Source organism: Corvus cornix, chromosome 1, assembly GCF_000738735.6.
Source record: "Corvus cornix cornix isolate S_Up_H32 chromosome 1, ASM73873v5, whole genome shotgun sequence".
Taxonomy (NCBI): domain Eukaryota; kingdom Metazoa; phylum Chordata; class Aves; order Passeriformes; family Corvidae; genus Corvus; species Corvus cornix.
Window position 1 is genome coordinate 79,073,586 of NC_046332.1, and position 13,053 is coordinate 79,086,638.

A 13,053-nucleotide genomic window follows, 5' to 3' on the forward strand; every position below is an offset into this window, starting at 1 on the left:
ATTAATTTTTAATTTTCTTTTAAACATAGCTCAGTGGCTCTCTAGTTCAGAGCAGGGAAATGCAATTCTGTGCTATCCAACCAATATTCATATGTAAAAAAACCAATCTCTTACTATAGGAGAAGACATCAAAAGACATCACCCACTGTCTTCATCTTTCATTCTCCATCTCCAAAAAGATCCTTAATGCCACCAGAGGTGTATAGCCAAGACATACTCCAAATACACCAGACTAGAACTTTGTGCTATTTGCTTCAGTTGTGAAAGAAGATGAAAAGTCAAGCACAGTATGTGGAAAAGGAATGAAAATCAGCAAAAGCTAATTTCTTGAATGCGTGGGAAAAATAGTGAGTAAATGGAAAAGTACTTCAATGCGTACAGTGCATGCTAAATTGAATAAAAAGAATATACATGGGATACTATTTTAAAAAACATTGCAGAAAATCATCACAGCAGCACAAGTGAATTCGACTCATGACGCATATCTTAAAAGGTAAAAACTGCCCACTTTATTGTTTCCTAGAAGCATAGAAAACTCAATTTTATGACAAAGACAAATGTTCTGAGCTGGCCAGAAAAAAGCAACTTCATAACTTACTCTTACAAACAGACTGTCAGCAAATGAAGCTGGGTTGTCTACTTCAGTGAAAGCTGGTGGCCCTGTGCCCATAATCCTCCAGCGTATATAAAGTATACCGGCCCCTCCACACATCAGAAGAGTTATCCTAAAAAGCAGCCCTTTCCTTAACAGCCCGGCATTCTACAGGAAAGAAAGAAAGAAAACCACCTCATATAGAAACATTATTTGTTCTCTTACCCAACAGATTCACATCCTTTTCACCTCTATCTCAGAAAGAGAAAGCTATTCCTGTGCATTTTTGCTGTTACAGCTGATATTTTAGTTGGAAAGCATTTTTTGCAAACATTTTAATTGCCTTCTCAATCAGGAAACAAAACTTTCTAGTTCAAGAAGACTGTCTTCTACAAATCCTCTGTAATTCTATAGCTGATGTAATTTTACATGGCAATTTCTGAGAGGGAGTTTGAGCAGAATATAGCTTTTAGTATACAGCATATTAAATTAATTTATCTTTTCTTTCTAAAATGGAGGATGCTTACTTTGGCGACTTTGTTTTAAACAGCTGCTTCCAGCTGACTGCTTGTCATGGAAAGCTTTTGTCCACTTAGGCATCTTCAGAAGTAAAATTACAGTTATATACCAAGAAAACTGCACAGTTAGAAACTGAATTAAAATTTTCAAAAAGCATGATTAAAAAGCTAATGACAGAGAGGCACCCAAATCACTTACTTCAGGGTAAATTACCTAAGATCAGAAAAAGTATAAGATTGTGTTTGATCTACATTAACTCAGTTGATTTACATCACATATTTTATAATATACACTTCAGGGTGTAAAGAGCGCAACTCACATAAAACATAGAGAAGCGATGGTGTAGACAGTAAATTTGACAGACCTTTACATCTTTTTCTCCAGAAAGTATAACACATTTTCTCCAAGCACACATCATTTGCATAAATTGAAAAAAAACCCAACAAAACCAAACCAAACAACAAACCAGTTTACACTATAGAGATTCTTCAAGCTTCACCAGTGGAGATGGGAAACAGAACCACCAGTAAGTATAACAATACACCAGTCACAGCTTTAAGATGGCACAATAATTATTATTATTACCTTTTAGTGGAACATGCTCTTTAGCAAGGATCACCAGAGTTGTTTAGGAGATCTATATTAGCTATGTCTGAAGTTTAAAAAAAAAAAAAAAAAAAAAAAAAAAAAGGAGGCTTCCTGAACAAAGACATCTAACAGTGCCCTGGCTGAAGATACTTATTTTCTAATAGGATGGGAAAGTTGAATTTAAAAACAATATTCGGATTGCTTTTTAGTATTTGTAATTGACAACAGAATCATGGTAAAATATTTAGGTGAATCCCTAAGGATAAAGCAGTCTGTAAGTTTGATTTTACATAAGCTAGCCTTTGTGCTCAAATGGTTGCTTCCAATCTGGACATCGCAGTAAGCAAAGTCCCCACATTGGGGATTTAGGAATGGTTTTCTTATAAAATAGCTTTTGGAAGAAAATTGTGCTATGAAAAGAACCACATATAGTGAAAATTTATAACTGCTTTATGACAGATTATTAACTACACAAAATCTCTTGTCCCAGGCTTCATTTCATTTAACAGTACATGCAGTTTCTTAAAGACCAGATTTCACAATTGCTACAAAATCTCTCGGTAGGCAGAATTTGAAAGTGGGAGAAGTGTTATTGTATCCTCTCTGATTTAGAGCTAACTGAAATCTGGCATGAAACTGAAACCTGTCTCAATCAGGAAGAAAAAAAAAAAAGTTCTTACTTGCAGAGTTTTTAAGATCTGCCTTTCCACAAAGCAAAACAATCTTAGATACACTTCCTTGAAAAGAGCAGAACAGATTTTTGCAGGTAACAGGAGCTAAAATTAATTACTTCTATCAAAAGAATAAGAGGGGAAAGGCACATCTGATGTTTTCTTCACTGAGACAGAACCATTTAAAAGTCACAAAACAGAAGAACCATGCTCTGAGCTCTTCATGCTTAAAGAATAATCCTCCAAAAAGGTTTGAGTCTGACACATTCGCCAGAATCATAGAATGGTTTGGGCTGGAAGGGATGCCATGGATATTTTTTGCTAGATCAGTTTGCTCAAAGCCCTGTCAAGTCTGGCCCAGAACAATTCCAGGGATGGAGTATCCAACAACTTCTCTGGGTAACCTGTTCCAGTGCCTCACCACACTCATTGTAAAAAATTTATTACTGGTCAAACACTGGAACAGGCTTCCTAGAGAGATGGTCTCTCTGGAGCCTTCTCTTCTCCATTCCAGATTAATCTCCTAGATTAGTCAAGCACAATCTGCCCTTGGTCAAGCTGTGTTGGCTGTCTCTAGTCACATCCCTGTCATTCATATGTTTTGACATAACTTCCAGGAGGATCTGTTCCATGATCTTACCAGGCACTGATGTGAGGCTGACTGGCCACTTACTCCTGACGTTCTACTTATTACCTTTTGTTTCCAGCACTTAATTCTGAACTGGCTCTGCTTTAGTTCCCTACAGCTCTAGATGCTTCCCTTGTCATATTCTAGTTGACATTAGTCTCCTTATACAGCAAAACTCCCCAGCATTCCTATTTGCTGCATGAAATACTCCTGTACTCCTCAACTTAGCCCTCCTTGGTCAAATCTATTATGTCAGTTCTAGAGAACCTACTTTCCCTGGTTTCCCCTGAAGCTCCTCATTTCACTCCTTGAAAAGGAATTTAAAACCCCCATAGGACCTGTGCCACTCAGAAACATTAGTGAGACTCCTCTGCAGTGAAACCACTGACTGAAGCAAAGTACAAGGAATATTCCTTTGCCTTGTTGAATGTTGGGTGAGAATCTTAGCTGTTCAACAGCAGCAATGTTCTAGTAGGCTGTAGGTCTATTTGACTGCTATCCATCATTCATCTCAGGCTGATTTTTTCTGTTATTTGTTTGCCAGTGCAGATACTAGGTGCCAGACTCTACTTGAGACAATACCAGATAAAGTGACATTAATGAAAGTCAGAAAAATCAATCCTTAGCAACTATCAGTGCCAACATAACTTTTTCTTTTAAACTCCAAAGCTGCTACCATTAACATAATATGTTTTTAATGTACTTTTCAAACATCTAACTATGTCATTAAGAATCTGAATAAATCTCTCTCTCTTGTTATTTGGACCAAACCATTCTAAGTGCCATTTCAGGTGTATAGTTACTGACCCTAGAGAACTTGTTACATCAAGCAGTCAGCTGTTCCATACGACATTTTTAACATATTGTTGAAAAAATTGTGGAAGGGATTTCACTATCCAATGCAATTCTAATAATACCCCACTACTACTCATGTTGCTGCAAAGATGTCATAGCACATGCCTTCCTAGGCTGACTAACAAACAATACCTTTTTTGGTTGGTTGGTTGGGTTGGGGTTTTTTTTCCCTAATTCTCAACAGCAACAAAACTGTCAGAAGCCGAATCTTTGTCTTTTAGGGCATGTGTGTCGGAAAGGCCAGAATGAACAAAATCTCTAAGAATGAACAAAACCTCCCAGACTCACCTCCAATGACTTGTCCTTATACAGTAACTTTCGAATGAGCTCCAAAAGATTTATCTTGTTAATCACCAGTGCATCAAACACTGCATTCAAACCCTAAGCAACAAAGAGAAAAATAACAGCATAAGATGAAGCAGCTAACCACAAATATTTTCTTTTAAATACATCTTAAATTGCACTTCTACCATGACCTACTGTACATCTTAATTCTGATTCCAAACAAGCAGAGAGATACATTGGTAGTAATGATGGCAGAATGGAAATGGAGCTCAGATTAGTAGAATAACATTTTACTGTAATGGGAATTCTCTTGCTACATGGAATAACCCTTCAGGGAATACCATGTACCAGCAAGCTAGATAACACATGCATGGTCACAACAGAATTCTGCTCTCCATCTTCTTCCCAAAATGTTCTGCAGTGTAAATGCTGCAGTCAAAAGGTAAGGCTTCTGTCAGTAACGTGGAATTTCTTTAAGCCTTCTACTTATTCTTTGTTTGATAGTATCTTCGGACTCTCAGGTTTCAGAAATACTGTTTTTAAAGGGTACAGACAAAGGCTCAGAAAGATTTAACTCAGGTATCAGGCTTGCTTTTCTTGCAATTATAACAATATACACAGTGTAAGCTGCTGGGAAAAAAAAAAGAAAAAAAGGAAGAGTTCCATATGACATCAGCCACTACACATAAAACTAGAACACATTCAGCACTTTGGAGGACTACACTTGTACAAAACTACCTCCAAGCAGGCAAACAAAATGTATTGTATCAATGTATCCAGGGGTAATTCTGTTGAGGTTACCAGCAAAAATCAAGCTTCAGCATTTCCACTTCAAAGTTTCAGCATATCACCCTGATAATTCTTGAGTATTTATCCTATATTCCAATAATTTCAGAAATTACCTTACTGTTCTAAAGACTAAGTGGAAAAAAGACAGTAAAACTAATTCCAGGTGAAGCAAAGAGCTGGTACACTGGGAGGCCACAAGGCCATCACTAACAGCCAAAGGGAAGGGACAGAAGATAGGTTAAGAGTGTGGCTTGGTTCCATGTAGAACGGCCACTTGGCAGCTAAAAGGCTTTTGGCCCACTCACATGGAGATAGGAAGGCAAGAATTCTACTGAAAAATACATTCAGCCTCCAAGTAATCTTTTTAATGTGTGATTTACCCCTTAATCCCTCTGACCTGTGCCCCTCAGCACAACAATAAATATAATCATCCCAGCAATGCAACAGCAAACAAATAAAAAACCCAAATCCAATAATAGTTTGTGTCTGCTAGCTCATATAATTACTTCATGCTTCTAGAGTAAATAATTACACCATGTTTTAAGAGAATTTCTTACGTTTTCCTTATAGACACCTTCAAAAAATATATCAGTCTACAAACATCTATCCAAAAAAATGTCCCAAATCAAGAAGTTTTCTGTAATTTCTTTTCCCTTTTCTTCCAGCAAGGACAAGAGGGTCCTTGATGCAAAGAATTTTCTGATTCTGTTGCTTATCTATGTCAGCTAAAGCTGTAAATTTGATTTATTTATAAAGATATATAGCTATATAAAAGGTAAAAATCACAGATAAAGCATTTCAGGTCGCCAGTTTGGTCACCCATAAGAGAATTGTCTTCACTGAAGTTACAAAAAGCCAGACCACAATAAACACAAACAATAACTACATCTGTTTCCATAGACAGATCCTTAAATAAGGGACAAAAGGAAGAGATGCAGTACTGGAAGTGCATCAACAATGGCCCTAATTATAATTACACTGTTCACAAAAGCAAGGGGGAGGAGCTTTTAAAAATGCTCTCCTCTAGCCATATCTTTGTTCATAAGCTTTCAATGAGAAGTTTGTAGTCGTGCTATTTCGAGAATTACATTCAAAAACAAGGGCAACAAAAGCAAAACTAATGCTGTAAAACCTTTAAACTTTGCAAAAATATATGCAACCTGCTTACAAAAGTTATAGTGAAAAACTTCAACAGATTGGCAGGGATACAATCAAGACAGCTTTACCAGAATACTGCTTTTTGTCAACATTAACTAGTTTTCTGAACTAAACAAAAAGGTGCGCATGTCATTCATTAGCTGTGGATAAGATTAATTTCTGTAGACTTCACAACTACACCTGACAGATGTTGAGTCAAAATTCAGTTAATAAGAGAATTCTTACCAGTATTGTAATTCCTTGTTCTTTGCACAGCATGGCTATTGCACCTAGGATAACACTCATCAGCACCCAGAATACAGAAAACGTATATCCTTCCTTACCTGTCAAAATAAAGAATGCCATATCTTTAGGCATTTTGCACACTTGAAGGTAAATTAAAATTAGAATTTAAAAAATAAACAGCATTTAGTATCACAATCTTTTCCACCAGTCAAGATCTGGATACATAGACTTAAAAAACATAGGGCACCTCCTGCAATATGCTGGCATTTGTCCCTTTATTGCAGTCATTTTCTGTTCTTGGAGACATTAGAAATCTCCCTATTTGCTCGATGTTTTAGCCAGATTAATTAGAATGGCAGAAGCTTCACATAGTTTTCACAATTCATCATCTGCAAAGGTTAATTCCCAATGTTTAGAGACATTTATCATCCTTTGCTAGAGCTAAGGATGTCATTACTGGCCACTCTCTTCCAAGCTACCACGAGAACAAGAAATTCTTTATTATAGTTACCCATGAAGTGTCACACACACAAACTGTTTTAACTGCAGTCTAGTCTACAAAGGCACAATGAGCTGCTTCTCCAGAGCTCCTGCATTTAGCAAGTACCACATGTCATTTTATTATCACTGCAATAGAATGCCATGGAGCTCAAATATGTCAGTATCTGAGCAGAAGCAGTTAGTCCTTGCATGCAGGAAGCAGTTTTACAGCAGGGTGAGGAACTCTGGGGTTAAGAGATCAGGAGCAACTACAGCTTCTACTCAAAGAAAAAGTCTTTAAAGACTGTACCATGTAGCTGATTTTGGGTACTACAAGCAGGCATATCTGAGATGAATCTAACAATAAACCCTACTGAAGCCAAGGTACTATCACACACAGAATACACGGGTACTTCACATAAAAACATATCAGTCACAACCTCTACTCCATAGGTGCAAGCAACAGAGGAAAGCACTCTGCTCATTCAGAGGCAGTTTCTTGATTCAAGTAACATGGGCTCTACAGGCATCACAAGAATCAATCTTTGACTTGGAATGTGAAAAAACGAAGTTGAACTTTGCATTCATTGACTGAACCCCTTTCCTACTTTCCTTGATCTCTAGAGCAGTTCTTATCTACTGCTAATGAGGGTTTGACCCTCTGTGCTTAAAGAGAATGGCAATAATGGCCTAGGGAAAGGGTAAATGGCAAGATTAAGATTAATTTCACCAGAAGTAGGCACCTACACCTAAGGTAGTACACTAGGCTTCCTTTATAACTGGCCATGAGAAGAGGATACCTTTAGGGATTAAATTACCTAATTAAATGCAGCAGAACACCCTTCAGAGAAGTAACCCTGTACTGATTATACAGGGAAACCAGTACACTACCTCAAATGTTGGGGTCAGATACAAACCATAACCACAAGTTTGAAAAGGATCTGCTGACATTGGCCTCCTCTTTCATTTTGAACCAGGCTACTTCTTTTGTGTGGCAGAGAGCAGAAATTTTTCACAAAAATATGTGGAAGGACAGGTTCTGAGGTTACTTCTAACACTCCTTTCTTACCTAAGGCTTCTAAAGCTTCAACAGAGTGAATATTAAGATGTTTGAGATTCATCATTGCTATACTTAGAGGGCATTTGATCCTTCTCCCTCCACTCCAAATTATGTCTCCAGAGGTAAGACTTAACATTAGAGGTGCAGATATTATAAAGATAAAAAGAAAGCTTTCTTTTAGGAAAGAAGTCATACACACCTGAATAATGCTAAAAACAAAGCAAGAAAATACAAAATACATAATGAATAAAGAGACATTGGAAGTAGAAAAATTAAAATGCAACGGGGAAACTCCAGCCCACATCAATTATACAGAAGAACAGCTGAGGGCTGTAACTCATGGAGGAAAGAGCTTCAATGTTTGTTCTATGAGTATTGCTAAGACAGAAAGAATTCTGTCTAAATACATCCCTTTGAGGAGCTCTTCAACTTTTCAGACTTTACAGTACAACAGACTGTTCAGCCAGTTCTTGAAAACCAATTTTGTTTTAATTTTTTTAATGTAGAAATAAACTAGCACAGAGAATGCAGGGATTGAAGGCAAAGTAATTGACTGTGTTCACAAAATGACCATCAATCATCCTTAGTAAGTGTAGAAAGGAAAATAGTGAAGACAGCCAATGGACTTTACTGCATTTATGGAAGGAGACTTTCTTCCATTGAGAGATTTCTTCTTCTCAGAATCGAATTCTAGTGGAAAGGGGTCAGGACAAATAAGCACTTCTCAGAGAAGCAGTATTCAGTACACAAATACAAATTATCTTAACACAGAAGATAGTGGGAAGTATATATAGAGTAAGAGAGCAGCTATCAATTCAAAAATGCTTTGATGATTCAAAATATAAGAGTAATAAAGGGAACTAGGTCAAATCATCAAGGACAAGTGTAATAGCAGCACATTCATATAAAAAAACAAACACAGAAAGGTCACATCACAAAATGAGAAAAGGTAGTGTATGTAAAGAACAAACCCCCACAATTCCATAGATATATTAGCAAGAAGAGTAGTGAGGAAGGAGTTATTCCAATACTCATTGGGAAATAAAATGGACAATGCCAAGAATATGGACGTGTTCTGTGCCTTTTTCCTTCATCTTTTCCCAAAAAGGTCAGTTGCAATCAGGTGGCAAGTACAGCATCAGCAGAAAGGGAGCAAGAACAAAAGCGAAAATAGTGAACTACAAGACACAGAACTGACAGAGAAGTTAAACTGATTTAAATTATGATTGGTTACACTCACTTCAACAGGTCCTGTACAACCCAGATGAACCTCAACTGTTACCTCTGCGAAATCATGAAAAATACATGAGCCTCTGGGAGCTTGAAATAAAATAAAGCAATGCCTACATGTCGGCTTTTGAAAAGGAACAAAATATGAAAGGACAGACTACAGATACAAAGCTAAGGTGACTGGTCAAAATTACAAAAAATCTGCTACACTTAGACAGAATATTTTCTAGGTGACACTCTAAAACATAAAAGAATATGATTAATTGTTTGCCAAATATTTTAATCATTTATATAGAACTAAGTATAACTTTTGACTTGGACAGAAAAAAAACCTCTTCCTGAAAAAAGGAAATCTGTAAACATTCTATACCTTGACTTCTCAAAGGCATGAGAATGGAAAGAGTGTGAAATATGCCACAAACTATATGGGCTGCATGAAGTTGTTATAGAATGGGTACAAATAACAGCTGGAAACCTACATTAAGATACTAGCTTGCTGTGAAAAAAAAGTAAAGATAACATTTTGTACTGGATTCTTCCTTTGTCTTTATTCCGTTTGGATGGTGGAATAAGAAATATGCTTATTAAGGCCAGGAAGCATACAAAGGAGAAGTCAGAATTCCACTGACAAACTGGAAAAACCACAGAATCATATAATACCTTGGTTTGGAAGGTCATCTAATTCCAAACCTGCTGCCATGGGCAGGGACACCTTCCACTAGACCAGATTGCTCAGAGCCCCATCCAACCTGGCATAGAGAAATTGTCCAGCCAAATAAAAGAAAATTGAAGCCATTCAATAGGCACACGCTCAAAGTTGAGCAGAAACAAGTTTGTCTTCTTGTGAACACCCCAAGTCTCACATGCAAGAAATGTCTCAGCTTGCCCAGCAAAGCCAAGTTTAAGCACGGACCCTCAGAGATGATAAAAACATCCAGCAAAAGAGAAATAGTGAAGGACGTAAAAAATGAGCATCAACGACCTGGACTTTAATATGGCCTTTGACACAGTCTCCCATAAGATCCTCATAGAGAAGCTGATGCTGAACAGGCTGGATGGGCAGAGAGTGAGGTGGGCTGAAAACTATCTGAATGGCTTGTCCAGAGGGTGGTGATCAGTGGCACAAAGTCTACTTGAAGGCCAGGGTACTCAGGGGTCCAGTCCTATTCAACCTCTTCATCAATGACTTGGACAATGGTCCAGAGGGCACCCTCAGCTCATTTGTTGATGGCACCAAGCAGGGAGGAGAGGCCAATACACCAGAAGGTTGTGCTCTCCAGAAGGACCTTGTCAGGCTGGAGAAATGGTCTGGCAGGAACCTCGTATGGTTTAATGAGGGGAACTGCAAAATCCTGCAGTAAAGCCTCCTGGACAATTGGCTCTAGGTTACCCTGTGTGGGCAGGTCGGCTCAGGTGACCTCAAGGCCCCTCCACCTTCAACCATTCTGTGATTCTGTAAACAAGATCTCCTCCTGAAAAGCATAATCTCTGTTCCTTTGTTTTCTTTTGCAGCCTCAAAAAATCAACAGTTATACAGAGAATTGTAGTATTATCAAAATTCATCAGTGATTAAACTTCAGCGAGAAAAAGAATTTTAATTAAGAAACATTTATTTTGTGCTTATTCCTGAGTCAATAAGCACAACATCCCTCCATCCCCACCACCCCCCCCTCAACTGCAGAAATCTCAGTAAACTAGGCTGGCAAAATAGATACAAAGGACAGTCATTCAGCAATGCCTTCAATTTTATTTTTTTTTAAACAGTGATTTGAAAATGTAAAGCACTGCATAAGTGCTTATTATGAGATATACACATGCCAACAGAAGCAATCAGTCTAACAAAGCATATTCCCCTAATATGGCGCTGCTTCCCACCAGTAAAATCTTGTGTCAGAAAACGAAACCAATCTTTCATTGGCACCTGTGCCTGGTTGAAGCTGGTACACCATATTGTGAGTGGGCATTTTGCCATTCTAACAGATGGACAAAATTGTAAGCATGCCAAAGAAATAGAGTACTTGCTTATTTTTTTTTTAAGCCGGAAAAATGTAGTGTTTCTACGCAAACCCAAAAAGCGTTGCTCAGATGGTCCCTCTTTAGGGGTACATGAAGTCTGAAAGTTGAGAGAATTCAAGAAAAACCTATGTAAACCATAAAAAAGCCATGACAGCTCCTCCATTTAGGCTGCTAGACTTGAGTATAAGCATTTCTAGAGCAAGGATGCATACACAAAGTGTTTTATAGTGTAGAATTGACTGATCCTAAATTTATGAGCAACACATTGACAGTGCACTTAAACACTAACCCTGTTCCAAGAGACCTTATTTTCTGGTGTCCTAAATCCACAGGTCAATGAAAACAAACTCCTTAGAAGTGAAGGATATGAAGAAAATGCTACATTTAAACTACTAAGCTTAGTTTTATTGTAAAGCCAAACTAACAAAATCCAAAGCAATTACTACCAATTCAGACACTTAGGCATTCAGCATTTCATTCTTCAAACCCAGCTGAGCAACTTAGAGTCAGCCAGGTGACAGCTTGGAGCAGTTTAAGGAGTCACCATCTTTAAGTGAAACACAGCAACTGATTCTGTGAAAGCACCTTCTCCTCTAAAGGTTGATGCAAAGTAAGTTATGCTGAGCTCCTGCAAGAAGCTTTACTTTTTAACTGAAATAGATCACAAACACTCACATATTCCATTAATGTGCCTTGTCTGTGGGGATAGTGTCTTCCAACTAAACTGCTACAAATATTCTTCTAACCAAGTTCTAAGATTTCCCTGCTTGTGAATTGCTAAGCAAAGGGGGAAGAATTACCTAGTCTTAAAAGATCACATAAGAATCCACTGTTAGAATTAAATTAAGCCCAAAATCTCCTTGTGTGTCTCCAAATGTACATACTACTGCAGCTCAGCTCAGTGTTTCCCTTAATAATGAAATTACAGTAGAGAATGCCATTCCTAAACATATCCAGCCATCTCAAACTCATTACCTAGAGGCCGCAATGAAGGAAGCATCTATCCCCTGAATTACAGCATCTTGGAGAAGTGAAAGTTAGCGTTAATTCTACCACAAAAAAGGTCATAGTGTTTCCTCAGACAACTAAAATCATAAAATTATTAGGTTTTTCACTTACAACTATTCCCTCCCAATGTGTTCAAATATGAATGGTAGGGCACACAGTTGAAGAACCAGGGCCCACATGTTTAACAATAGTAACTACCTCTTGACCAATTGCAAAATAGCTAACAAATTCCCCATATCTTAACAATGATCTCTTTCACACAGGAGACTTAAATATTTCCAGTCTGTAGGAAAACTTCCATAATACAAACCTCCAATATTCACAAAACTCATCACTCCTTTGCATGCTTTATTAAATTAGCAATGAACTAGTAGATGATTAACAGACAGCTACACAAAACATAACAAAACAGAAACACAACCAGAACAAAGTAATTTTTAGATGTCATAGCATATGAGCAAAGAGTTGATCCCCTATTTAATATCCAGACCAATATTATTCACATGGATCAAGTCACGAACTCCTCATTTTATGTTACTCAGAGATCGCCAGTGCAGATGGCAAATACATGCAACTGGATCACTGTCAAAACTGAAGACAAAGGAAGGCAAAAATGAATACTACAGCAGTTTTAAAATGCCTTATGAATTCCCAGAGAAGCTGCATTAAAATTCAACAAAGTTAATAACCCACAATTCCCTTCAGAACATACCTAAACAGTTGTCAGCTCTTGCTGTCTCCAAAGCCTATGCAGTGGATTTGTCCCCACAGTTGTGTTTAAAACAGCAGGACAGAATGAGAACAACAGATTAGTTCCTTGCAATTATAAATGTTATCCTTTCAAAGATGCTAACTATGAAAACGGTATACTGGGAAAAAGTAACAGAATTGTAGAACTTCAGTAAGACATAACTATAGCCCACATAGTGTGTTAAATGCTTATACTTCA

At 37.6% G+C, this 13,053-nt stretch overlaps 1 protein-coding gene across 3 annotated transcripts in view; it reads right to left on the reverse strand.

The window, feature by feature from the left end:
- TMTC4 (transmembrane O-mannosyltransferase targeting cadherins 4) overlaps positions 1-13,053 on the reverse strand; it is a 56,578-nt gene that overhangs the window by 25,987 nt on the left and 17,538 nt on the right. For all 3 annotated transcript variants that reach the window (XM_039561939.1, XM_010394110.4, XM_039561997.1), the window contains 3 exons: positions 6,311-6,408; positions 4,142-4,234; positions 599-760 (listed from right to left, as the gene is read on the reverse strand). In XM_039561939.1, the coding sequence (XP_039417873.1) occupies positions 599-760; positions 4,142-4,234; positions 6,311-6,408 (353 nt within the window). The remainder of the gene's footprint in view (positions 1-598; positions 761-4,141; positions 4,235-6,310; positions 6,409-13,053) is intronic.